General features: G+C 59.7%; 1 protein-coding gene across 1 annotated transcript in view; it reads left to right on the top strand.

The window, feature by feature from the left end:
• Positions 1 to 27,633, top strand: part of LOC105088898 (tensin-3) — an 82,486-nt gene that overhangs the window by 45,844 nt on the left and 9,009 nt on the right. The window contains 9 exon segments of the mRNA XM_064483989.1: positions 3,381 to 3,532; positions 4,342 to 4,468; positions 4,559 to 4,635; positions 4,680 to 4,761; positions 19,183 to 19,345; positions 20,500 to 20,783; positions 20,786 to 21,136; positions 21,681 to 21,767; positions 25,054 to 25,185. Of these exon segments, the coding sequence (XP_064340059.1) occupies positions 3,381 to 3,532; positions 4,342 to 4,468; positions 4,559 to 4,635; positions 4,680 to 4,761; positions 19,183 to 19,345; positions 20,500 to 20,783; positions 20,786 to 21,136; positions 21,681 to 21,767; positions 25,054 to 25,185 (1,455 nt within the window).

Raw genomic sequence — 27,633 nt, forward strand, 5'->3', positions numbered from 1 at the left:
CTGGTCCGCACGGACGTGACCCCCGATGCATGATGGGCCTTCACAGGCGAGACGTGGAATTTGCCTCATCCCGGGGTGGGTGGTGGTGAGCCCCCTGGGTCAGGACAGGGAAGAGATGATGGGAAGATGGCCCGGGACCTGAAGTCCTGTGCTGTTCCTCCTCACCGCCATCAGCCGTGCGTGCCTGGGGCTGCACCTTCCTGGCTCACCTTCTGTGGAAGGAGGCCCCACAAGTGGACAGTCCTTGTGACCGTCCTGAGGTGTGTGGTGGAAACATCATGCTTCCTCAAGTGTTTGAGGAGGCGGCCGGTGAGATCCAGGGCTCTGGGGCGGGGGCGGAGTGGGCAGGTAATGACAGAAAAGGAAGAGACTCAAAGAAGCAGAAAGGAGTGGAAAGTAGGTGCCAGCCTCTGCCGCTGGCGCCCTGAGGGCAGCAGTCCCATGGGGTCTGTGCCGTGAGTCACAGGCACGCCTGCGCAGGACACGGTCTCCTGTGCTCCTCGCAGTGCAAGGGTGCGCCTCCTAGCTTTCTGGACATGATCATTTCCATTAAAAAACGTCTTTAGAGGAGAGGCTCCCTCCTGCCCAGCTCTTCTGCGTTTCCCGGTGCGGAGGACTTCCAGTCCCACAGTCCTCAAGGCAGCTGCCCTCCCTGGGCCTCTGGGCACAGATCTGCGGAGCCTGCTGGCCTGGTTCCCACGTCCCCTGAGGCCCTGGGGTCGGATGGGGACTAACTGACAGATGTCCCCGCTCCCTGGGAACACGCCCTGTGGGGGAGTCCGTCTGCATTTCCGCATCAGGGAGAGCAGAGCCGCTTGAATCAGTCTGGAAGCGTGTTTGGGCATCTCCTTGTCGCTCTGCCCTTCTCCCATTGACACTCGCTCTGCAGAGGAAGCACGTTTATCCAAATGGGGAGCCTGGAGCTAACTCGGGGGCAGGCCATCTGTGTGCATCCCTGGTGTTGGCCTTTGCTCCCAGGAATGCGAGGGAGTTTCCAGAACCCGTGGGCAGGCCCCCGTGTGAAGATGCTGCCCCTGGCAGCCACCCAGGTGGAGGCGAAGGTCATGCGTCTGCCCGCTCGGCACTGCCACCTGGGAGTGTGTCAGTCGCAGGAGCTTTGCACATGCCTGCAGGCTTCCCCCAGGAGGTTGGGGTGAATTGGCCTGGATCCTGCTTGGCGTCAGAATGATTTTAAACGCTCCCCCATGCGTGACTCTATGCTGGAGACTGGCCCTGGTCCTCCCACTGGTTTGTGTGTTTGGAAACGCTGGGGAATTTTACGAAGACGCCAGCCTCCTGGCCTCACTCCACAGGCTGTGACTTCACAGGGCAGGGTCGGCCCGAGGGTCCAGACCATGAATGTGATTCCCGTGCACAGCCAGGTGGCCTGAGTGTCGCCTGGAGCCTGTCTGTGTTCGTCTGTGTCCTGGCCACCTGGAGCCTGGCCGCTGCCCGGGGACGGGGCACTTCTGCCTGCTGGGGGCAGTTCCAAAGCTGGGAGGACTCAGACGTCGTTACCCAAAGTTCACGAGGGGTGAAGGACATGAGAGGTGGAGGGGGCGTCCACGGCCGCGCTGGCACGTGTGCAGAAGGAGGGGTCCCCGATCTCAGCCAGGGGTCCCCCCTACTCCATGGTCCACATAGATCATTCCTTTTTGGTTGTATTTTTGTGTTTGTTACATTCTTTATTGAAGTGCGGTCAGTGCACAACGCCGTGTCAGTTTCTGGCACGCGGCACGGTGATGCAGCCACACATGTGCTTAATCACTGACGTGCCTACAGCACCACCTGGCTGTGGAGGTGTGTCCTGCCTCCCAGGGGATGTTTCTGGGGCCTGGAGGAAGCCCAGGAGCGGGGCCACCCACAGATCCGCACCAGCTGCAGGGACGGATGGCTCCTGAGACTGCCTGCTCGGCTCTGCGTGTTTCCTCGTGGGCCCTGGTCCCACCCGGATGTGTTTTCACAGCAGTGCCTTTGAGTGCATCCTTGAGGCTGGTCTCATACACAGGACCGCACGCTGGAGGGGGCCTCGGTTCCTGAAGCCCTCTGGCTCAAAGGTCAGGGCTGAGGTCACATCACGTGGAGGTCAGGGTGCAGGTTGTCCTCTGCAGGCCAGCAGCAGACCCCTGGGGAGCACCCACAGCCTGCTCCCAGCGCGCTGGCATGGCCGCAGCAGGCCACGTCTGCAGGACACCGTTTCTGCCCTGCCTGTCAGACAGAGGCCATCTCCTGGTCCCCCCGTCCCTTCCGGGAAGGCCTCTGCATTTCTCAGCTCTGATGGGCTGCAGGAGGCAGGTCAAGGGCTGCCCCGCTGCACACCATTTCAGAGCAGCGCATTTGGGTGTCTCCCTGGGTGACGTGCTTCGCGTGCTGTGACCCGACAGCCTTGGGGGGCATCAGTCGTCCCCTCCTGGGGTGGCCAGGCTCACAGGGTCCTCCTGCCCATCACTGACTGACACCCACGGGCGTTTCCACCCCGATCCACCTTCCAAAAGCGCTGGGCCCCCACCATGCACCTGTCCTGCCCTGGGAATGGCGTCTGGGCCCTGCCTGTGTCGGGGTGGGGGCCAGCCTCCCTCCGGGGCCCCGCACCCCCCTCCCACACCCTCTCTGTAAAAACAAGAAGGGGTAAAATGTTTCTAAAAGATGCAGTACAACATGTAAAGAAGGCGACCGACCATGTAGGCAGGTGGAAATGTGTACACATTGGTGACCCAAGAAAAAGACGTCTGTGTCTGGTCAAAGTGGCTGTTCCCTCTGTGGTGGTCCTGAAGCGGCACGCAGGCCCTCTGGCCTCAGAGGTGCCTGCAGGTGCTGCAGGAGGGGGCGCTGAGCTCAGGCAGGGGTCTCAGACTGTGAGTCCCCATGCCTGCGGCCGCTGGGGCCTTTCCAAGCTCGACCACCACGGAGAGTCCTTGCTGACTCTGGGGGTTGGGAAGTGGGCTCGGTCCAGGGCCCCGGGTTCCCCCACCCCGTGCTTCCTGAGCCCCCGCTGGGTGCCCAGCCGGCTCTCCATTCTGGGGAGCCTGCTGGACACAGGTCCTGGTGGAACCGGCGGTGGGAGAGACTGACAGTGGGTGGTAACCGGTCATGCCGGGGGAGAGCGGCCGGAGCCCTGGGGTTCCCTGTCAATGAAATGTCCAAACAGGCAAACCCATCAAGACGGAAAGTGGGTTAGTGGTTGCTGGGGCCGCGGGAGGGGGCTGGGGTTTCCTGTCGGGTGAGGAAGGTGCTCTGGAACCAGAAAAAGAAAAAATAATGAATCGAGTGTCTCTGAGAGGTTTAAAGTCGGTCGCGGTTACGGGCTGGCGGTCTGCCCCGCGCGGAATGCGCCTCCAGCCCACTTGTTTCCCTCCCTGCAGGTGACGAGCCCCCGAGAGGAAGGTTCCAGAAGCTGAGCATTGGGCAGTATGACAATAACACCGGGGGGCCCCCAGCCTTCTCCAAGTCCAAGTGCGGCTGGGGGAAGCCCACCAGTGTGGAACAGGCCCCAAGCCTGGTGTTCTTTCTCTCTCCAGCCAGCACCAAGGAGGTAGCCACAGCACGCCCGGGGCCTGGCCCGAGGCAGGGTGTGGGTGCAGAGCATGGGTGCGCGGTCGCTGTCCCGAGCGGGCCCTGGGCGTGTGCCTCGCTCCGGTCATCGGACCTCTGTGTTCTGACCCGTGGGAGGGATGAGGGCCCGGAACTCCGTGGGCGGACAGCAGCCACCAGCCGCAAACAGACTTCCTCCAGGTCCCCGCAGGGGGGCCCAAGTCCCCACCCAAGGCCCCTCGGGGTCCCCGGGAGGGGGGCAGGGAGAACGTGTGGGTCAGTGTGGACATGGGACGCCCGCCCCACCCCCTGGGGAGAACATCAGAGCATCTTCCGGGAGGCATGGTTCAGGCTTTTAACCAGAATCGAAGTAAGACGGGTCGGCAAGCCCCCAGACCAGGAACCCTTTCATGTCAGGTTTCATGTGCTGTCCAGGCGGGAGCGCTGGGGCCCAGAGCAGACGGGGAGGAGAACGTCACCGTTAATGTTAATCCAGGCACCGAGCCAGGGCCCATAGAGGAAACGGGTCCAGGCAGCCTCTTCCCTGAGCTGTGGGTTCAGTGCGCCGTGTGCGTACCTGCCTGGGGACACACTGCGGGTGAAGGTCACTCACCTACTTCGTTCCCCGGGCGCTCACCCCCGCACAGACTCCCCACCAGCTCCACTCACCACGTGGCTGTCACCGGCTGGACCACCCAACGCTCCCCCACCTTTATGGCCACTGCACTTCCTGGGTTTCCACCCCTGCCTCCTGGGCCCGCGCTCAGACCAGGGCTGGCTCACCTGACCCCCACCCCATGCCACTTCCAGACGGCGATCCCCGTGTACCCCCAGGACCTGGACAGGGTCGACGGCAGGGTCTTCTCGCCCACTGGCAGTGGCAGTGAGACCCTGCCCCTCACGCCTGCGTTCCCCATGTCTCCGGAGACGCCGTACAGTAAGGAGGGAGCAGAGCTGGCCGCCTGCACGATGGCCCCTCAGAGAGGACTCGGGGACGGACGGCGCCTCACTCTGCTTTATTCCGCAGTGACGACCCCCCGTTACCCTCCATTCAGCCCCCCAGGGCCCCCGATGGGTGGCAGCAGCCTGTACAGAGGAGCTCAGGTTAAGACCCCGCTCTCTTCCGCCCTGGGCGTCCTCTCATGCAGGAGCACCGCCACGTGCCTGGGTCGCACCGCAGCAGCCTGGACAGCAAGGGCAGCACTGGCCATGGGGTGGAGGGGTGCAGGGGTGAGCTGGGGTCTGCTGGGGCGTTGGACCTCTGCCACCTCCGGGGCCCTGTCCTGGCTCCTACGTCCTGGGTGTGGTCCCCATCCTGGGTCCCCCAGCACAGGGGTGGTTCTGCTCCCTCCTGGGCACCTAACACACCCCTGCGCCCACCCCACGGAGGGAGCGTGGATGCGTGCTGGTTGGGCTACTCAGCTCCGCCTCCCGGGTAGATGCCACTTGCCTGGAGAGTCCATAGTCAGGCGGTGGAGGGGCTGCGGCTCAAGCCGTGTTCCCATTTAAAAATTGCTCTCCTCAGTCATTGTGGGTTCACCATGTCGCTGCTTTCTGCCCCGGAAAGCAGGGAGGGGGTCCCTCAGGTGCACCTCTGGGAAGGTGGGAGGCTGACTGTGTGTTTAATCCCACTTCTTGTCCTGGGGACGATGGCCGCTCCACTGCCCCTCCCTCCTGAGGAACCCAGATCCCAGGTCGTTTAACAGAAGGGCCGTCTGTCCTGCAGAGTTTCCCGTGTGGCCCAGTGTGCACATGCAGAGACCAGCTCCTTAGCAAGCATGAGTGCGTGGAGGGTGTGGAGAAGCGTGTGCTGTGTTGGCGCCTCTAACGTCGAATGCAAGGACGGCGGAGAGGTGCCCATGCTGCCGTGTGTAGCCTCGTGCGTGTTCTTCTGTTTCAATAACTCAGACGCAAAGGGATGGCGTCTCTGTCTCCACACAGCCCCGTCCCCTGTCCCCCACGATGGGCAGCTCACTGGAACCCAGTTAGTGGGTTTGGGCCAAGTCAGTGGGTGCCATGCCGCCACAACCGGGTCCACTGGAGACACGCTGGTCCGGCTGCCGTGTGCAGAGCAGTGCCAGGCGGGTGGAGTGCTCGGGCCACAGTGGTTTCTGGAAAGAGGGGAGGACGGGGCTTCACTTGGGGGAGATGCGGGTGGTTCGAGCAGCTGACCTGACTCGGGGCTCCGTGGCTGTTCCCAGTTTGCCTGGTTCTGATGTTATGGTCTCAGCTGGGCTCTGACTTCTGACTAGTGTGTCTTCCCACATCGGACTGAACCGGGTGCTGGCTTGGCATAATCCAGACGTGTCGGGTTGTCCCCCAGCCAGCCAGCCGATGAGGTCAGGGAGAAACAGAGCCGGACGCCAGTCAGCGGTGCGGGGAGAGGTTTACTTGGGGCTGGGGTTGTGGGGGCATCGGGCGGGGCACGGCCAGGTCCCAGGGTTGGGCGGAGCCCCGGGGATGCGCCCCATCATGTGAGGGTCCCTGGCTCCATGCAGGAAAGAATTCAAGAGCAGTGGAGTGAAGGTAGATTTATTCAGGGGGACGCACCCCACAGATAGAATGCAGGCTGTCTGAAGAGGCCAGAGGTGGCCCCGGAGCACGGGGTCATCCAGGAAACTGAGATGAGCCCCGAAGTGCCCCCATAACTTCATATGCTAACAGGCAGGAGGGTTATTCCAGCTCCTTGGGGAAGGGGTGGGTTTCCCAGAGATTGGCCCCCCTGTGGTTGCTGCCCCCCACCCCTGCTGCGTGTCACGGTCTCACATCACCACCGGTGTGGCTGCGGTGTGCAGTGGGTCAGGAGGGGTGCCCAGCCCTGCCTGTCAGGGTGGAGGGGTGGCAGGCTGTCCCCGACGGCCCTCCTGTTCTCAGGGGCACTGGGAGGGTGGGCTGGCGGGGACGAGCCTGCAGGAGGCAGAGGCCTGCATGGGGTTTCCGTCTCTCCCCCCCTTTAACTTCCAAACTGTCCTCCGTCTGCTCCTCACTCACCCTTACGTTCTCAGCATCCAGCGTCCAAGAGGTTCTAGGTGAAAGTCTGTGTTGTTTTTAAGGCGTGAGCACCTGTGAGTGAGTGGGAGGGAGACGCTGTTCCTTCGGGGAGCCCGGCGCATGGTGGCTGCGGACATGGGCGGTAGGGTCGGCGTTGCTGATGGGACACTGTGTCTGCACTGGGTGGTGACTGCACAAGGGGTGAGTGGGTGCCCACCTCCCTCTGACCCAGGTCCTGGATACTTCCTGGGGGCAGCACGGTTTTAGGGACGAGTTTTCTGAATGTGACCTTTCATGGGAGTTGCTTCCACCTGGAGCACACCTGTGCCATCAGCCGAGTCCCCGCTGCTCCCACCCCGCCAAGCAGAGGGGACAAGGAGGAAGGGCAGGCCAGTCTGCAAGCGTCCGCACCAGAGCTGCCCTGGTCACAGAGAGGCTGGACACAGCACAGAGGTGGAATCTCAGAAAGCGGGCCCGGCTGTCCCCTCTGCCCACCCCATGGGCTGCCCCGCCTGCACCAGGGGAAGGACCCACCCTGGGGAGCGCTGTCCATCTCAGCCCTTCCTGGGCCTGGCTGCCCTGCCAGATGGCCGCCTTCCTCTCTGTTCGGGGAGCCGTGGGCCACGGGAAAAGCCCGTCTGTCTGCCGGCTGGGCCTGCCCTGGGCTGTGGCCGGGCATTTCCTGCAGACCCTGCAGGCCATAAACAACCCAGAGGAAGTGCCCTGCGCGGCCCTCAGGGTGGAGGGTCCTTGGGGCCTTCCTGGCCTCGAACTTGGGGAGGTGGGCCAGGCGTCCATCCTGTGAGAGGTGAGTGCCTGTGAGCTTCCACTGGCTTGATGAGTGGGTCAGAGGGTCACGGCAGGGCTGGGCAGGGGTGACTCTGCACGGCGTGGCTAGAAGGTGTCCTGGAAGCCTGCCACGTGCACCGTGCCCAGTGCCTCCGTGCAGCCCTGGAGGCGGGGCGAGTGCTGGCCCCCTGGACTCCCAGGAGGGTCATGGGTCCCTCTTCCAGGGAGGACTTCAGGGAGTGTGGTGTCCGCACTAGGATTTGGCGGACAAGTGGGACTGTGCATGGCCCGTGAGGCAGGAGAGGTGAGGGGTGAGCACCCACTCTGTGCTGCACTAGGTGGATGTAGACCTCGTGGTACACTGCCTACCACCCTGGGCTTCGATATCAGAGGCCACACCCAGGACAAGTCCCTTCTGCTCTGCTGAACGGACTTCTTATGGTCAGATCTGAGGCCATGAGGGACGGAGCATGGACTTACCTGACTGAGGGGGGACAGTGTCCCAAGTGTAGGGTCATTTGAAATGGGCTTTGACGAGTATATAGGAGCTCGCCAGATTGCTTAGGTTCAGGGACGGGGGAGGTCTTCCATGTAGAGTGAAGAACTTGAGCAGAGCAGAAGAAAGGGATCTAGTGTGTTTGAGCTAAGCCACCGGCCAGGTGAAGCTGGCTGATTGGTTGGAAAAGAGAGTCAGCCAGCAGGAGGGTATGGGAGCCACTGCTGTGGGAGGAAGCCCTGTGGGGTTTGAGGAAAGCGCTCACCCCCGGCTGCCCTGGGCAGGGGATGGAGTGAAGGCCTGGGGCTGGTGCCCAGGCGATGAGAGGCGGTGCCCTGGTCCCAGGGAAGGGGACAGGGCAGGAGGCTTCGCTGTGAGCCTGGGATCCCAGGGAAGCGCATCTGCCTCTGTCAAGGTGCAGGTCCTGGATGGGGGCCTTGGGGGGCTCGTTCGGGGTGGCTGTCTCCCTGGGGTCCCAGCCCCACGGACACTCGCGCTAGCCGCTCGGGTGGCACTGGCCATGGACTGGAGCCCAGTGGTGCAGGGTTCAGCCGGGAGCCTGGAGAGATGAAAGGGAGGGAAAAGGAAAAGGGGGCAGAAATGGAGAGGAAGCAAACCAGGCAGGGAGCGGGTGGGGCCGGCCGTGCCATCGGAGGGAGGCACTCGCTGGGCAGGCCGCTGGACAGCCAGATTCTTTCCTCGGAGGAGCTCTCCTGCCGCCCTCTGAATGGGCCTCCTCGGAGGTGGCCGCCCCGCGACCTGCCCCGACTCCCCCAGGACACCGGAACCAGAGTCCCCGGCCCCGGCGGGTGGGGGCCGCCTCTGGGGACAGCCCTCCTGCGGTCGCCTCCCACTGCCCGGTCTCCCGGCCTATCCTAGGACTGCCCGGTGCCCGCGGCGCCCAGGTACACGCCGGTCCCCTCCCAGCAGCCTCTGGCCATGTCTCTGCGAGGCTGAGAACTGACCTCCCAGAGGTGGGGGAGGGGCGGAGGGGAGCGGGAGGGGCTGGGATGCGGGCACAGGGCCCGATGGGGGACCCGGCTGCGGAGGGTCCCGCTCTTCCCAGTGTCCCCGGGTCCCACAGCTGTGGGACAGGACGCCCGGCCCTGCAGTCCGGAGGCGCCTCCTTCCAGAAGAAAGCTCTGCTTTGTCTCAGCAGCCAGGGCTCCCGGGGCAGAGGGAAGCCTGCTTACAGATGTGCGGTCTGGAGCCTGCTGCTTCCCGGCTCGGATCACTCCTCCACCTGCCCGGTTCCTCCCCGGCCCGGAGGGGTCGCCGGCTGCCCCGGGAGGACGCAGGGCCCAGGTGCTCCTGCACCTTCCTGGGAGAGCAGTGCTTCACTCGGCGCCGAAAGCCGGCCTGGGGGTCAAAGTGGGGGCTTCTGAATGAGCCTCGCCTTGCCTGCTGGAGGGATTCAGAGCCCAAGACTTTAAAGCAGAATACACAGTCAGCGAGGTAACCTGCCCGGTTGTCACCAGGGCTCCCGGAGGCTCACCTCTGCAATCTCCAGGTGAGCCTGGCGGCTTGTGGCCCAGGCTGCCGCGGCGGGCGGGTAGGCACGGGCCTGGCCAGAGTGACGCGGCCTGTGTGCGTGTCTCAGCTGGAAGGACGGGGTGGGGCGATTCCTGGGGAGGGGACAGTCACGCTCAGTGCAGCAAGCCTGGGCTGGTGCTCCCGCTGCCCGCTCGCCTCTCCAGCCTGAACGTCCTGCGAGCAGTGCCTTCCAGATGTGGGAGACTTAACTTATCCGTGGCTGAAGGGAAGATAATGTCTCTCCAGACATCTCCCGTCACTTTAATGCCATCTGTATGCATGGCAGTAATTTTCCACACGCTTCAGGTGGGTGTTGACATATTAGAAACTGTCCGGGTGGGACAGAAATCTTTTTCCAGCTCCAGAGGTGAATTTAAGAGCATTTTGGCCCCTGTACATCCAGGGAGAGAGCGGTCTCTCTCTGCTGCTGACGGTGGCTGGCGGGAGCCCGGGAGCCTCGGTCCCAGGGCTGCAGGCTACCCCAGAGGCCCCGGGCCCCATCCACGTGCGGGAAGCTGGCTGGCAGGCCCCTCCGAGGCAGGCGTTCCTCTGTTTTTGGAGCAAAGAGGCAGTTCCTTTAGGACAGGGCTGTTTTACTGCGTTGATTCTGCTGACTTTGAGATTTCCCTGATGGAGGGGCAAGGGTGTCTTGTTGGAAAACACAGCTTTCAGGCATAGAGATGAGCTGACCGCCTTTGAGCAAGCTGCATTCTTTCTAAATGAAGTGTAGCTAATTTACAAACTAGTGTTAGTGTCCGGTGTATAGCACAGAGATCCATTTATATATATATTCTCATATTCTTTTTCATTACAGGCCATGACAGGGTATTGAATATAGTTCCCTGTGCTGTTCACCTTACGTATAGTAAGTTGTTTGAACAACTTTGTTTTTTCCTTTTTAATTCTTAACACCTTTGCAGTGGTGTGGTTCCTGTCTGCAAACCACACATTTCAGATGCTCAGGCTGATGGATTTGGTGGAGGCGTCCGCACCCAGGAAACCACCACCACGGTCATGACAGCCAGCATTTCCATCCGTCCCCAAGAGCTGCAATTCCCCGAGCAAGTTTCTTGAGCTCCCCTTTCAGCACTGCTCTCCTCGTCTGTAGGAGGGGGCGACCCTTTTCTGTACAGCAGTAGGCGCTCCGCAAAAGCCGCTGTCTCTCCAATTTCTGTTACTGTCCTCGCTGTAAAGGAAGTTGGTATATGTGACGTTGCCCAGATTTAAAAACGTCTGAGACACTCATGATTTCAGAGCTGCGGACACTCCGATCGGCGCCTGGGGACGGGGGGGGCGCGGCTCTGAGAGCAGGAGGAAAGTGAAACCGGGTGGAGTTTGGGTGTGATGGTCAGTGTGCATTCTAGGCAAGCAGTGCACGCACTGAGGACCGTTAATCGACAGTCATTCTGCTGCCGCCCACTTGCCCCCTTCAGCTTCCCCTCCCTGTATTTGAAGAAAACGGTCAAATGACATCCAAAGGCACGAAGCGCTCAGCTGAGTCGGAATCCCCACGTGGGGGTGAGGGGGGTGTGGCCAAAGGGTGTTAAGGCCAGTCAGGGGTTGGCCCTGGCCCTGGGGTCCCACCTGCTTTGCAGACGGCCCACCTAAGCGTCGGCACCGCAGGTCTGATCTTGGGACTCAAAGGTAACCTAGTGCAGTTCATGGAGGCGCTGGGTGTCTAAAAGCCCCTCCCCCAGACCCCACTCTCCCGTGTCCTGCTTCAGGCTGGTCACTGCCTTGTCCCATCCTGAGGGGGCCGGGAACCAGTTCACCTTCCAGCTCTGCTGCTGAATACCAGGCACCTCTGGTATCTGATGTGCAGGTCGCCTCAGGCAGGGCAGGGGCCGGATTGGCTACATGAAGGCCAGGCGGGCCTCACAGACGCGGTGGGAGGGGGCGGAGGGGTGGGAGGACTGGGATGACGGTGTGACGGCTCTGGGACGCACTGGGCAGCCAGCTCTCCTGGGCGCCTGGGCGCACAGAGACACGCTCCTAGAATGCCGGGGGTCCCAGGCAGCCCTGTGAAGGTGACCGCACGCTCTGGTCCTGGAAGGTGTGGGTCTCGGGGTCCCTCCTGGGTGTCTGTGGGTGTCTGTACCCCGCCATCCTGTCCCTCCGCTCCCGAGGTCCTGCTGCCTGTGGGTTTAGGTTGTACCCTGGACTTCTCTGGTGTGCGCGCCCGAGCTCTGGTTGCCCCCTTGTTTTCAGGCAGCGCACCTGCCCGGTGGTGGTCCTGAGCCACGTGGGTGTTTGGATGTTCAGACGCACCTTCCAGCCGGCCGTGACCCTGGGGCAGTGGGGTGGTGGGTGCAGGGCCGGCCCTCGGACTTGCAGCCCTGCACTCGGTCTGGAGGCTCAGTGGGGGGCGCCAGCTCTCCCTGCACCCTGCGGACCCCGCCCCACTGGGCAGCCAGGGCCACTGCTCCTGTGACGGGGTTGGGGGTGCTGGTGACATGAAGGGTCCACTTTCCGCTCGGTGTGGTATGGTGGGCTAGGCTGTGGGTCCCCTGGGTGTTGGGTCAGAACAGGGCAGGTATTGCCGAGGTTTGCTGCTGTTACAACACTGTTTTTGTTTCTGTTTTGGGTCTTTGGTTAGCCGCAGGCTTTCCCTGGAGCTGTTTCTGTCTGACGGTCCGGGATCCTGGGAGGCAGTCAGGGCACCTCTCCAGCCTGCATCCTTCCTTCTGTCTGTCAGCATCCCCATGCCCGTGGCCGTGTGGTGCCCGGGGCTGTGGCTGGACATGGTGGGACCCGGGAGGAGCGGGCTGCTCTGTTGTGGCCAGAACCCAGTTCCCAGGCCTGATACTCGTTTTTTAAAGATCAGTTGGTGGGGGGGTTGTAGCTCAGTGGTAGAGTGTTCTTAGCACGTGCGAGGCCCTGGGGTTAGGGTTTCATGGGGATGGCGCTCCTGTTTTGCAAGAGAGTCCCAGAGAGCAGTGGGCGGAGGGCTGCCCCACATGTGAGCCGTCTTCACACCCATGACTGCGCACAAGAAGCGTGTTGTGTCTGGTTTGGCTCAGCTTTTTCTAAAGAGGAAAGCATACGAGGGCCCCAGAGTGTGGTCCTGCCTCAGACTCGGAGACACGAGGGCCCCTTCCCCGGCCCCCGTTCCGCAGCCCCGTGTGCAGGCTTTGGGGGGCCTGCAGCCCCGAGGCCATTCCTCCTTACAGCCCGCAGGAGAGCAGGGGTGTGTTTTCCTGAGCCCGGTTTGTGGTGTGCTCGTTCCTTGCCAGTTGCCAAGTGCCCTCCATCATCAGTGGAGAAGCTGGCTTCTCTCCGGGCATCTTGCAGAGCAGACACTGCTTGGGCAAGACTCACTGTGAAGAGAAAGCTGTTCCCACATTAGGATTCCCTGCACAGCACCCGTGGAACGGGGCCCAGTGTGTTTTCTTCCCAGTGTGTTTGGATCGAAACCTCTGAACAGAAACGGGACGTCATCAGAAGATGAGAAGGAACAAGGTCCCAATTGCAGTGGGTGGTTTTGCCTGCATTCTCGGGTTCTTGTGTGTTACTGAGTGAAAGGAAGGTGGTGGTGGAGTGTTTTTTGGAGGGGTAACTCCAGTTTGGATACGGGGACTTCACAGAAGAGTCCCCGGCTGTGGGCAGCGCAGGGCGCCCGACGTCTGCGCTGCTGGCGCCTTGTCTGGCTCTGTCGGGGGTGATGAGGGCGTGGACGCTGCGACAGGAGGGAGCGGGTTCATCCTTGGGAGGGCCCCCCGCTGGCCTTCACCCACAGGGCACGTCCGTGTGATGTGACTGTTTGACATAAGGATTCACAGAGGAGAATTTTCACTCAAAGCCAAGGAAGTGTGTGTTTATCCATTGGGGACCATTGATCATTTCCTTCTTACTCCTTTAATAATTGAAGTGCAGTCAGTTACAGTGTGTCAATGTCTGGTGCACAGCACACCGTCCCAGTCATGCATAGACACACATGTATTCGTTTTCATATGCTTTTTCATTATAGGTTATTACAAGGTATTGTCTATAGTTCTCTGTGCTGTGCAGAAGGCATTTGGTTTTTTTTAAATCTATTTTTATAAATAGTGGCTAACGTTTACAAATCTCAAACTCCCAAATTTATCCCTTCCCACCCCCTTTTCCCTGGTAGCCATAAGTTTGTTACTATGTCTGCCAGTCTGTTTCTATTTTGTAGCTGAGTTCACAGTGTCCTTTTATTCTCTTTTTTTAGATTCCACATGTGGTATTTTTCTTTCTCTTTCTGGCTTCCTTCACTTGGAATGACGATCTCCAGGTCCATCCGTGTTGCTGCAAATGGCATGTTTCATTCTTTTCTATGGCTGAGTAGTATTCCATTGTGTAAACACACCACACCTTCCTTATCCAGTCACCTGTCGATGTGATCATTTCCTTCTGTGAGGTCTTTGATTTTCATAAAAAAACAGCTGTGGCATAACTTTTTCAGTCTTTAGGGAGTTTTCTCTGCTAAATTGTCTTTATATCTGGCTGCCTGTGCCTCATTCCCCTGCTTGAAAGAAGGTTGGTGAAATGGTCTGTTGTTTGTAGACAAACGAGAGGATTATAAGCTTCCCTTTAAAAAAAGATCACTGCTATCAAACTTCTTGTACGCTCTTGCTTTTAAAATAATACTTTAAATTTGGAGTTTGGCAGCTGGAAGAGGACTGTTTTACCTACGAGATGTTTTGTGGGAAACTCGTGGTAAACAGAAGGCAAAAATCAAGAGCTCAGACATGAAACACAGACTGAGCGATTCCCCGTGGACGGAAACCTCTGATTTACAAAGGGAGATGGAAGGAGAAGGAAACAGTGGGGAGGTGAGCTTGGATCCAAACCCACCCACCAATGCGTCAACTCTGCTGATGGGATTCTGAGGGTGAAGCAGCTGGGGTCCCAGAGAGGGGCACCATGCTCCGTGGTCCACGACCAGAACCTGGAGGTCTGGGCTCTCCTTCCAGCAGCCCCGAGGTTCACACCTGGAACTAGAGAGAAAGGAGGAGACCAGAGAGGTGTTACCGCTTCATTTCGCAGAACTCTCTCAAGTGGTGAAGACAAGAGCTTCCCAGTTTGCTGCCTCACCCCAGAGTGTGACCAGGAGGAAGGGGTGGAGGGATGGAGACAGGGGGTGGAGCATAGATGTGGGAGGCAGATGGACAGCAGTCGATGAGAGATAGATGGAGAAGATGGATGGATTATAGGTCAGAAGACGGATGGATTATAGGTCAGTAGACGGATGGATAGACAGTCAGACAGACAGATCGGTAGACGGTTGGATAGACAGATAGAGAGACAGAGAGACAGACAGACAGACAGATGCAGGTGGTCTCACTCACTTCTAAAAGTTTACCGTGAATTTGTCTGTTTATTACGGGCCAGAGGTGGAAGCTGACTTTCCAGGCAGTTAAATAACAAAACTAAAGTTTCTTCACCTGGATGGGCAAGTACAGTCTTGACCTCAGCTAAATTTATTTTCTTTTTCACTAAGTCATAGAAAAGATTGAATGGCAATTTGTAATTATTGAGAGTAATTTAATGCACAAGTGAATACTTTTTATGTTTTTAAGATTTTTTTAAATGTAACTAGGAAGACAAGGAAATGTTTTTGTTTTGTTTTTTGTTTTTTTGTAATGTCACGTGCCTGACTTTTGTTAAAAGTGGTGGGTCCTGCGTCTCAGAGAAGAGCTGCATGTGGGTGAAGGGTGATGTTTGGCCCCCTCTGTCATTTTTTCTGTCAGGCCACTCCCTCCAGCCAGCACCGGGCTGTGGAGGACCGGGAGTCGGGGCCCCGCCTGCGAGCAGCGCTATTCCCCTTTCTTCCTGGGAACTGACGTGTGATGTAAACTGTGGCGAGCAGACAGCACACACGTCAGCCAGCTTCCCACGGAGCCTCGGTCAGCGTTCGGACCCCTGCCCGGCCTGACTGGGTAAAGGAAGTGCAGGGAGGGGGCTGGACATCCCCGAGCCCAGCGGGAGAGGCCCGCTCCCTCCTTCCACCCGCGGTGCCCCAGTACCCCGTCTGCTGGGAACCAGGAAGGGGGACGAGGCGGATTTCCAAACTGAAGGTGTCATCGTCTGTCTCTGGGCATCACCAGGGAAGGCACAACGTGAGAACATGGTGAGGAGGAGCCAGGAGATGCCGGGACTGAGAAGAGGCCCAGAGCAGGTTGGCCTAGAGCTGTGACGGCCGTTAACGGAGGAGGTGATCCCAGGAGCAGGGGCTGCGCTTGCCCTCCGGGCCGTGACCTCTCCATGTGGCCCAGCAAATGCTCTCACATCCCTGAAGCAGGTGCACCAGACTCGATGGATAAACGTTCTTCTGATGCCACAGTTCTGTGCTGTTTCTTGTCGCGGGACCCTGGGGGCTGATCAGCTCCTCTCCTCCCCCGCCTCGGGCCAGCCCCCGACCCATATTTGCACATCGCGCCCTGAACTTTCCCCTTTCACCTCTTGGCCTCTGTGGACTCACTCACTGATTCACAGAACCATTGACCCAAAGCCCCCGCCAGCTGCCAGCTCCTGTTCTGTGAGCGCAGAGCCCGGGAAGCTGCCCATTGCACCCCTACCCGCACAGCTTTTGCTCTGTCAGAATCCCGCCAACCTTCCAGGCTTCTAGCAGTTACCACTTCCTCCAGAAAGCCTTCCAGCTCCCCAGACAGAAGCAGTTCCCCCCGCAGGCCTTTCTGAAGCTCATGGGCCTCTCAGTGTGATGCTAATGCCAGTCTCCCCATGTGGACAAAACGCTCACCTGGCAGGCAGGGGCCTGGTTTCCCACAGCACCCAGCGTGGTGCTGGCAGGTAACCACTCGGCAGACACACCTGAGGGGGAAGGTGGACCCAGGCAGACGTGAGGGAGGAGTGCAGGGGCCCTCTGTGACACCAAGCATCCGGTTTCCTATCCCAGCTTTGATCAGCAGGGCTGAAGGGTGGGCTCTGAAGACCATCTGGTTGGCTAATTAATTCAGCACACATTTGTCTTAGAATATATATATATGTGTGTGTGTATTGACCGGGGGTGTCACCCTGGCTTGCGCTCCACCCCCCGCATGAGCCGAATGGCTGTGTCTGCTCTGGGGACTCATGGGTGTGTCTGGGCAGCAGGCGGGCACCGAGCGCAGCCTGGGGTGCCCATGGAGCATTTGCAGGGGATGCGGGAGGCAGTGCCCGTCCCCAGGGCTCACAGAGTGGGTTGTACAAATGAAACACCAGCCCCGGGCTTTCCCATGATGAAAAGTTGACTAAATATTAAAAAAAAAAAAAATCATGCTGCGTTGGGCTCCCCCCCTTGAAGTGTCTGTCTTTGGTTTCCCTAAGTTTTACGACTAAGTGAATATGCGTACTTTCCTGTTCATTGATCCTGCTTAGAAGCTGTAAGTTGGTTTTAAACCTGAGGCTTGATATCTTCGGTCTGTTTTGGGAAATTCTCTGGGAAAATCTTTTCCAGTCTGCTTCTGCCTCATTACGTTTCTCCCCCCTCTTCTTGGACTCCAGTTACGCACATGTCAGCAACTTTCACCACGTCCCCTGGGGTTTTCTGCTCTTTTCCATGTTTCCATCTTTTCCCTCTCACTGCTTCAGGCTGGAGATTCACGTCCGACTTACTTCCCAGCTCACTCATCATTCCTCCTCGTCTGATCTGCCCACGGAACCACCGACCCCGTGCTCACTGGCGTTAATTTTGTTTTGAAGTTCTGGGGTTTCCACTGGATTGTTCTTAATGGACTTCAGTCCTCTGGTGAAATTCTCCTATCTGTTCTTACATTTTCAGCTCAGGTGTGTTAGAGGCTGTGTCTTTTAACTCCCATGTTTATACTGGTTGTGGGCATTTTTTATCTTCTTTTTTTGTGTCTTTTTATTTCTTTGTTTTGTTATGTGGCATGCCTGATCAGGTTTTCTATTAAATATTTGAAATATCAAATGCCTAAAAATGATAGATAGATGATTTGATGGGTGGATGGATGGAAGGATGGATGGATGGATGGATGAATGGATGGTTAGATGGATGGATGGATGGATGGATGGATGGATGGATGGATAGATGGATGGATGGATGGATGGATGGATAGATGGATGGATGGATGGATGGATGGATGGATGGATGGATGGATAGATGGATGGGTGGATGGATGGATGGATGGATGGGTGGATGGATGGTTAGATGGATGGATAGAAGGATGGATGGATGGCTGGATGGATGGTTAGATGGATGGATGGATGGATGAATGGATGGATGGATGGATGGATGGTTAGATGGATGGATGGATGAATGGATGGTTAGATGGGTGGATGGATGGATGGATAGATGGATGGGTGGATGGATGGATGGATGGGTGGATGGATGGGTGGGTGGGTGGATGGATGGATGGTTGGATGGATGGATGGTTAGATGGATGGGTGGGTGGATGGATGGATGGATGGATGGATGGATGGTTGGATGGATGGGTAGATGGATGGGTGGATGGATGGATGGATGGGTGGATGGATGGTTGGGTGGGTGGATGGATGGTTGGATGGTTAGATGGATGGATGGATGGATGGTTAGATGGATGGATGGTTAGACGGATGGATGGATGGATGAATGGATGGTTGGATGGGTGGATGGATGGATGGATGGTTAGATGGATGGGTGGGTGGATGGATGGATGGATGGCAGACAGACAGACAGCGGCAGGCTCTGGATGGTGGTGTATTCCCCAGAGGACAGGACCGTCTCTTGGGCAGACTGTTTAGCCCTAGGCAGGCTGACTTGTGACTGGTGCCTGTCCTCCGGGGCTGCAACCTTTGGGGACCTGCCCTGGAATCCTCGCAGTGTCTGCAGAGTCCTCTCTTCCTGCTTCAGTGCCTTGAGCTCCCCCACCCCCTGGGAAATGCCGAGCTCCCCGCTTAGCTTTGTTTCCTCAGCTGCTGTGTTTGTGTTGGTCACCAGGCAGACGCCTCAATTCCTGGCTGCCTGGGTCATTCTGGACCCGTTTTTACCTCCCCAGAACTGTGGGGTTTCACAGGCCTGTCTGGCCTCTGTTCCCCCTGCTCCCAATGGGTCCAGGGCTGGGGACAAACCACCAAGGACAAACCACTTGCCTCGGTGCCGTCCTGGTCCTGGAACTGAGTAACACGAGTGAGATGGAACTTTGTAGTATTTTCTGATCAGTCCCCCCTTGTTCGAAGGCAGAAAACAAAATAACCTGTTCTCAAAATATTATTTTCTTGAGTGTGGTGGATCTGTCGGGTTCTCAAATCTTAGTGTTTTTCTTAAAAAAGGCAACATTTAAAAAAATACCCAGAAGTAGTGGTGATGCGGGGCCGTCAGCCGGACAGACACCTGTCAGTGGGACGTGAGATGGCTGGGTGGTTAGATGGATGGATGGACGGGGTGTGCGGGCGTCGGGAGGCAGGCTTTCCTGGTTCAAGGCCTCTGGCTCCCCGGTGGCGGACGGGGGCCAGGCAGGGTGGTCTCTGCCCCTCTCTGGGGCGAGGACATCATTGGCAGGGCTGTGCTGGAGGTGGGAAGTGTTACCCCAGAGCACGCGGCCCAGCCTGGGGCACAGAGGGAGGTCAGGCACCCCCGGCCCGCAGCCGCTGTGCCAGCACTTTATGCGAAGTGTGTCTTTCCTTTGGGGGCCCGGTGGCTGGTTTGCACGGGGGCCGTGCCCTTCTCAGAGTGGAGGCAGCCGGCCTCATCAGTGTGGCACCTGCGTCAGGGTAACTGGGGCCCATGCTGTCACGGATGCGGGTGCCCACTGGGGTTGTTCCTTGTGCTTGGAGAGAGGCAGCGCGCTCAGTGACACTTGTCACCTTCTGCAGCAGAGAGCTTCTGCAGGGACCCCGTTCCTCACAGCCCACCCTGTGTCTCGCCCCAGAACCATGAGGCTGCCCTGAGATTCTCGGTCACTCCGTGGGGATGTCACAGAGCCCGGCTGGACCCACGCCTGTGGTGTTCTGGGCCGACGTGCCCACGGCGCCCTCCTTGCAGCGGGCCTTCATGTCCTCCTGCACGGTGTCCGGCGGCAGCCCTGGCCAGCGGAGTGAGAGGTGAGTGGGCCTTGGAAGCCAGCACAGCTGCCCCTGCCAACGCCGAGCACCAGTGCCATGACAGGGAGGCGGGTGGCCCCCACATGACACCACCATCAGTCTTCAAAGGGGCTGTCAAGGTACGGACTCCTGGGAGGGCACCCTGGCAGTCAGCAGGCGGGGTGCCCACAGGGGGGCCCTGCCCTGAGAGTCCGGGGACAGTGCCAGCTAGCAGCTGGGCATCCGGAGGGTGTGGTCTGAGCTGAGGCTGGAGAGGGGTGTGGGGGCTAAGCCAGGGCTCCGTCTCTGGGACGCGGAGGCCAGGCCGGGAGGGAGCCCACCTGCCCAGGGCTGCAGAGTGCTGAGGCCTGCTTTCCCCGGGGACATGGAATTTGTGCTGGGGTGTGGGAACACCCCCGCCATGGGATCCAGGGAACAGGAAGGAGGGACCATGTACAGAGGAACATCCTGTTTCCACTTCTGGAAGGACTGCCGTTGAGCAAATTCAGATGCTCCAGGTGGGACCCACTTCTTCATGTTTCCCTTGTGTGTGGGGGCCCGGGGCTCAGCCCTAACCCCCCTTCGTCCCTCCCTCTTTCTCTTTACAGAAAGGGGGGATCCTGTCAGGACTTGGCATCACACACAGAGCACGTGTGTGTCTGCTAGTGAAATATTTCTGTGTTTCTAAATGCAAGGGGATTTCTGAGATGCTTAATGCCGGCATTTCTGATTTCCGACATGGAAATCTCCTGTTCTTATCGGTACCCCTTCATCAGCTGGGTGTCCGGCAAGCACGTGCTGGAAACTGACTGTGCAGGCACCTCTGTCGGCATTGGGGGAGAGCGGGACGGGGGGTTGAAGCAGACACGTGGTCGATGCCCGTGTGATGGGACCAGAGGGAGTTCCCACACACGTGGACGCAGTGCAGCTTTGTCTTGAAGAAGAGAAGGGTCCGCCAGGTGAGGGCTGAGGGAGGCGGAGGCAGGGCAGTTGTGGAGCTGGTCAGGGCTGCCCGGGGTCCCCGAGGCTGCACACTGTGCCTCTGGGGTGAAGGGTCGAGTGGGGTCCAGAAGGTGGGCCTGAACCCTGACAGTGGGGTTTGCCGGGTGGGGACCCTGGCTGGTGTCAGGGCCTGGCCCTGGACTGGTCCTTCTCTGATTGCTTTGTCTGTCCAGCAGCCCTCCCGCTGAGCACCCGTGGGCGGAGAACAGCCCCAAATCCTCGCTGGCCCTGCTGGGGAGTGGCCGGCCGGCAGGCAGCCTCCTGGGCACCAGCAAGTTCCCAGGGCCCGGCCAGGACGGCTCCGGGAGGCCCCAATTCCTGCCCGCCGAGCTCCAGATGCCCTTCCATGGCCACCAGCTGTCCCTGACGGATCCCCCGGAAGCACTAGGGCCGCCGAGCGGCCAGGCCTTCCTGAGCTTCTGCTCGGCCCCCGGGGGAGCTGGCCTTCCTCCCGGGGGTACGTGGGGGCCTTGCTGACCAGTTCCCACGGAGCATCCCCGGCCCTCGGCCCCCCGCGGGCTACCGTGGAGCCTGCCGACGACGGCTTCCTGTCTCACGGCTTTCTCACGGTGGCGCCAGGACACAGCGGCCACCACAGCCCGGTCCTGCAGGGCCCGGGGCTGACCCTGCCAGGGCAGCCACCCCTTCCCGAGAAGAAGCGGGCCTAGGAGGGGGACCGGTCCTTCGGCTCGGCCTCCCCATCCTCCAGCGGCTTCTCCAGCCCTCACAGCGGGAGAACCATGAGCATTCCTTTCCCAAACGTCCTCCCGGACTTTTCCAGGGCCTCAGAGGCGGCCACGCTGTCCCCAGGTAGGTGCGTCCCCACTGGCAGGAGGCTCACCTCTGCCCACGCTCGCACGCGGCGAGGGAGGGCCCCGGGGTTGCAGCTGGGCTGCCCTGTGAGCTCCTTGGAGGAAAAATCCAGAACCTCTGGGGGTCCTTCCCATGTCGCCAGCCCAAAGCCAGAGACTTCAGCAGCAGAAAGTGCAGACATTCGTTGGTTTCTTCCTCTCGCTTGGAATCCCTGTTCTGCTAAATTAACGTCAGAGACACATGGGATGGAGCCACTGGAAACTTAATTGTGAAATGTTCAGACGTGGAAGAGGTGGTCAGATGCTGGCAGGAGGGAGCAGCGCCCGCCACGCGGTTTCCTGCCCGGCCAACTGTGTGTTTGTGCCATGAGGCGGGCACGCCCTGCTCCATGCCAGGGCCTCCCCTGTAGGCAGATAGAGTGCACTCCCCAGACACCCCGCCTGTGCCCCAGTGGGACTGTGAACTCCCAGCACCCTGCGGGGTGAGAGGCTGCTGGAAAGAACGCCCTCCGCAATGACTGTCGTTAAATTCTGTTTTGCAGATAATCCAGGTGAGAAGCAGGTGACCGTGAACTTTGTCCAAGACACATCCAAGTTCTGGTACAAGGCGGATATCTCCAGAGAGCAAGGTGCGTGGGCAGGACGAGGGCTCGGCGCCGAAGGAGGCGGGACTGGGCGGGGGACCCAGGGAGCTGTCGCCCAGACAAATGTTTCCCTGCCTTGGGGAAACTGCTGGGACCTTGGCATCAGGACTGGAAGGTCTTGGTCCTAACGAGGGAGGCGCTGGCCATGAGCGGCCCGTGGTGTGTGCGGTGGAGTTTCTGGTGGCTTCTGTCAGCACAGGCTGGGCGGTGTCACCAGTGACGACTGCAGACTGGGACAAGAAGACAGCCAAGGCCTCGAGCCGTGGGGGCCAAGGGCCGGGGGGGCGTCTCTAACACTAGGCCTCGCACCCCTGCCTTTGTCCATGTGGAAGACCAAGCACCCGACAGGTGATGGGGCCTGCGGCCAGCATCTCCCGTGCAGCCCGCGCCCCTGGGTGCAGTCTCAGGACAGTGGGAGGAACTGAGAGCAAGTTAGGGTTGTCAGGCGCTATTTCCCCAGAACCCGAGTGGAAGTGGGGGCTGGCAGCCTGTGGAGCCGTGGGCCCCCTGGGCGGCCCCTGGGCAGCGGACTCCCTCCGAGAGGATGCTGTGGCCCCTGCTGGGGGGCTGGCAGGTGCCCGGAAGGATGAAACTCCTCAGGGGCTTCCCGGGTGCTCTGGGCTGAGAAGAGGGTGGCCTGGCTTCCACTGCTGCTCGGAGCCGGCCCTCAGCCTGGGGAGGAAGTCACCAGCTCTCGGGGTTACATCCCCAAAGTGCCTGGATCTGAGGGCTTAAACAGGTGAGAGAACAGCTCTGTCCAGCTTTTTATTCAAAATTCTTCTACTCAATTAAGCAGATCATAAAAATGCTAAGAATGTCCCTTACTTCCCGGGAGCTCAATGGACACATTGTGGTTTCATATGGGGAGCCCGTGGCCTGGGGGGCTGCCGAGGCCCTGAATTGGCCTTTGTGCCGGACTGAGCTCACGGCCGGGCTGCGCTGTGGCCAGATGCCCGGTCCAATCCCCTCCCTGCTCCGGTGGCAAGAGTCCCCATGACCGTGGAACTCATCCTGCCCACAGACTCTGCGGAGTGCTTGTCGAGGGCCCTGTCCTGGAACGTTCTCAGCAGACCCTCCTACGGGTCTGCGTGAGCTCAGCCCTTCATCCCAGGGCGGAGGGCTGGCCTTCCCCATTTGGGATTGGCACTCAGAAGAGGCAGGCGTGGCTGGTGTTTGCCTGACAGTTCCTGCCTGGGGGGGCCTGGGGAACAGTCCTGGGCAGAGGGCACCTCCTTGCTGGCCCTGCTGGGCACACAGAGGGTGGTGGAGTTACTGTGGTCGTCAGTCTGAGCCACAAATTTAAGAACATTTCTTCTGGGCCGTCCCCCCACCTCAAAATAGCTGATATGCGGCCTGGGTGTTGATTTTTTCCAGCCGAACCCCAGGAGCGGAGCTTCCTCTGTTTCCTGGGTGTTTTGTGTGGACCCCTACTTGCTCTGTCGGGGGTGCCACTTCTCCCGAGGGAAGAAAGCCACCAGAGTTTCTGTTGTAACCTCTGGAATGTGCCTTTTCCTGGAAAAGCTGCAGTGAAATTTCAGGGAGGTGGAGGAGGGGAAAGGCCCCGGGGCTGTTTTCGGGCACAGCTGGTCACATGACTGTGGCACTTAGGGCCTTGGCATTTTTTAAAGGTGGACATAGAACTGGCGGGAGTTCAGGTCTCTCAGCCTCTGCTCCCTGTCCTTAAATGCAGCAGCTGCACGGAGACAGGTGGTGAGGGCATGTCTTCTGCAGCCTGGCGGTGCCCTAGTGGGTGTGAGCTCCTGTCTGCTTCAGGAAACAGTGAGTCCAGCCCAGACCTCAGGCTGCCCTCCACATGTGGCCCCCGTGTCCCAGGCGGCCTGGCCTCTGGGGAAGGGGCTGGGAGCCGGGAGCCGCCCGGAGCAGCCCCAGCTGGCCGTCTCTGCCCCCCACGAGTCTGGGCTGCTTGTCTCCACCCCCGTGGGGTGGAGTCATGACTTAGAAAGGCAGAGCTAGTGAGGTTGTCACAGTGGAAAAAAATACGACTTCTGTGAGTGAGATTCCCTTACTTAAAGAATAACAGTCATACACGTTCAGCCCCAGATCTGGAAAACAGCCTGTGACCCAGACCCTGCTCCGTCCAGTCCCCAGAGCAGGTGGGAGAGGCTGCCGGTCCCTCCGCTGTGTCAGGGTCACCCCAGACCCGGTCCCTCCACCCCTCCCCGTGTGCCGTGTGCAAGCCCCCGCCTGGGGGCCCCGTCCCGCCTGCGGGGCTGGGGGCAGCCCCACAGAGAAGTGCAGAAGGAACCCCATGTCTCGCCAGGCCAGGAGGTTGGGGCTGGAGTCGGTGCGTACGGGGCTGGGACAGGGCATTTCCCAAGATGAGACAGGCTTCCTGCTCTCCCGGGTTTGTGTCCTGGGCCCTGACCCACTGCAGACAGGGCTGCAGGCTCCACAGAAAGGCGGTGTTACAGCTGCCGTTTTGCGCTGCATTACGCTTCAGATTGCTAGTTGTCTTTCTATAAAAGGTGCAGGTCTGTGAAGGAAGCTCTGGGCTCTGCTCCTCTCTGGGCACCATCAGGGTTGCCTGAAGTTACCACCGCCCTGACCCATCGCTCTTTCTTCCTGTGTCATCAGTGGAAGGCCTGCGAGAGCCAGGCTTCGACCCAGAGGCGAGGCAGGGAGGGATGTTCTTGTTAAGTGACAGTCAGCGCTCACCTGGGGCGGGTGGAGAGTGCGGGGCCAGGCTCAGCCCTTGGCCCTGACCGACAGGTGACTGCCACACCGAAAAGGGGCTCACAGCCCCACCTAGGTGGGAACCGCTGACCAGAGCAGCCACATCTTCCCCGACAACCGGATGGAGGCCCACCCGTGGCCACATCTTTGCCGTTCCCTGGGGCAGAGAGGGAAATTTGTAGTAAACATGCAGTGACTTTGGGGTCACATGCGCAGACTTGGGAAGTGCGATCAGAAACTTCTTTCCTTCTGTTGAAAGTTGACAGTGTCCTTTCTAATATCGCAAGAAATGCCAGGCCGGGAGACGGCCCAGGTGGCCTCCCTTGGTGCTAGGCACCACTGCTTGTGGGGACGTGCAGTCTGGGCGTGTGTGCCTGTTTCCTGGTGGGGGTGCTCACGGGGGCTTTGCAGGTGCTGTGGGGTTGACGGGGGTCATGTGTGTAGTATGTGTGTGTACATGAAAGCCGCACCTCCATCTGGTGCCCCTGCAGACCCCGGCCATCACCGGGCGCGGCCGTCAGAGAGGCAGGCCGTGGTCCCCGCTGCACACACACTCACGCCTCTTCCCCTCCTGCAGCCATCGCCATGCTGAAGGACAAGGAGCCCGGGGCCTTCATCGTCAGGGACAGCCACTCCTTCCGGGGCGCCTACGGGCTGGCCATGAAGGTGGCCATGCCACCGCCCTCCGTCCTGCAGCTGAACAAGAAAGGTGGGTCCCGGATGGCTCTGCTCAGCCCCACCTGCCGCTTAACCTTCCCGCCCATGAGGCCCTGGGGACAGGAACAGCCCTCATGGGTCTTCTCAGCATTTCCTGTCTCGGCTCTGTTTTAGGAAGTGCTGCCCAGCTCAAGAACAGAGGTTAATTGTCAGCTTTATTTTTCTGATTGCTTTGAGCAGGTGACCCAGCCCATGGGTCAGATGCCGGACACGGTGCCCACTCTCAGCCTGTCTGCCTCGGTCCCTCTGACTTCCGAGCGTAAATGTCTAATAAGTTCCCCTGTCTTCTCCCTGGCTCTCTGTCCAGTGCACACAAGCACACGTGTCCTCCCCTCTTACACCAGAGGCGGCTCACCATATGCCTGGCCTTCGTTCCCCCTCCCAGCCGAGCATTCTGGTGGATTGAATGCAAGCCAGTGAGGGCCTGGTGTCACCAGGTCACCCCTCGGGGGAGAGGACGGAGCCTTCCGCCCTCCGGGCCAGGGCTTTGGCCAGTGCCGAGGGCCAGCGGGTACCATGTGGTTCACTCGGGCCTCTTGCTCTGTAACGGGCGCTCCGTGGCTTGACATCATCACGCCCAAGGAAGTGCGTGGTGCCTGCGCACAAGGCGAGCGTTGTCCTGCACCTGGTGGGTGTGCAGCGGACCCAGGCCGCGGGCCTGTGGGGAGCCCACCATGCCCTTCCCTCCCCGGGCATCGTAACCCAGCACCACCGTTCCTTCGGGGCCCCAGGTCCCCCGGCTCTGCCCCGCGAGGCCCGTCCAGCTGGCCCCGTGTCCTGTTGGCGGCCCCCCGGGAGCCTGCAAGCCACCAGCTCCCGGGAACAGCAGACGCGCTGTGCTCGGCCCGGCCTCTTCCCCAGAACCCTGGTTCTCTGCCGGGAGCAGTGCCTAGAAACTGAGCTCCAATCGCCAGGTTGCCCTTTGCTGCTGACTCTTGGCTTCCCTCCAGACCAGAGCTGGGGAAGACACCATTTTTAAAAATTCCTGAACTAAAGCTGATGCCACCAGCTCGCATACAGGGTCACGAGGTCCTTCCTCGCCTTCTCCCTCGGGGACAGGCTTGGCTTCCAGCAAATCAGTTTACTTCCTCCCTTCTCTGACCCCTAACACTTACTCTCATTTTTCTTTTTCTGTCAACCTCCTCTTTGCCTTTTTTTTTCTTATCGTTATGCTGCAAACGCTAAAGAATGGGAGTTTTTTGTTTTTTGTTTTTTTTTAATGGGAGTATTTTTTTACCTCTCTTTCCCCCTAAACGGAGATTGTGGACGTCAGCACGTCACATGGCTCTTCCGGGGGGCACCTGGGCTCGCCTGGGGGCAGTGGGCATCAGAATAAGCAGGTTCTGAAGCCCTGGTGTTTAAAAAAGGTGCCGCTGCCCGCTTCCCTCTGACTCATGCCCAGCACCCAGTCCTTGGGTGAACACTTTGCTTAAAGCTTCCTGGTGGAAAAGCGCCTGGAGTGAGTTACACCCTGCGGAATGTGAGACTCGGTGGCCCAGGGGTTATCAGGACGCAGGTGGTGGATGTGTGCACAGCAGCGGGGAGGGGCTGGGAAGGGGTGAGCCCAGGGCCGTGGTTGGAAGTGAGGGAGGGAGATGCTGTGTGCACACCAGCCAGGAGAGGGGAGCCTGGGATGGGAAGGAAGGAAGGAAGGAGGGACCACCACACACTCACTCCTGAGTGGAAACCAGGGCTTCTGGAGCTCAGGAGCTGCATCGGCTTGACTGTGGGGGATGCAGGCGCTGGGCTGCAGGGAAACCCGTGGCTGACGGTTACAGCAGGAGTCTGGAGGCAGGAGCCAGAGCCCCGCAGCTGCCCAGCTCCTCTGTCTCCGCTGAGGCTTTTAAAGCGAGGCCACCTTTACCCCTCCTGCGTGCATCGCCTTTCAGGGAACACAGATGGTGGTGTGTAACTGTCCCCTCCAGGTGTGCAACCCGCCCATCTCTCAGGCTGACCTGCCTCAGCCTTGAGGCAGAGGCCACAAATAGGGGCTCTTGCAGGGGCAGACATCGGGGCTCACTGGCTTCGCCCGGCCCCTGGATGTGGCATTTGGATTTCAGAGCCCAGGGACAGATCTGAGAGGAGAGCTGGCCAAACCCAGAAAGAGGCCCACAGGTCCCCATGCCCCGCTGGTTTCCCTGGGAGTGGGCAGCCATGGCCGCACGGCTGGGTTCCCGCAGTCACTTCGTGCCCTGGAACCCTTCCTGCCGGCTACCTTTCCAGCGCAGTGCCGGCACTCAGATGGCTGATGCCGTCTCTGTGTGTAACATGCATCACGGGAGCCAGCTGGTCCTGCGTCAGAAGCATGAGTGGTCATGCAGGCTCGTCCCCATGGAGGACCAGGAGCGCCGTGCTGGTCAGCGCAGGGCGGCGGCTCCTGTCCCTTCTGCTCATCTGTGCTTTCCCTCCCTGGACCACCTGCCGTTCCCTGGCGTTTCAT

This window comes from Camelus dromedarius, unplaced genomic scaffold, assembly GCF_036321535.1.
Source record: "Camelus dromedarius isolate mCamDro1 unplaced genomic scaffold, mCamDro1.pat HAP1_SCAFFOLD_198, whole genome shotgun sequence".
NCBI lineage: Eukaryota > Metazoa > Chordata > Mammalia > Artiodactyla > Camelidae > Camelus > Camelus dromedarius.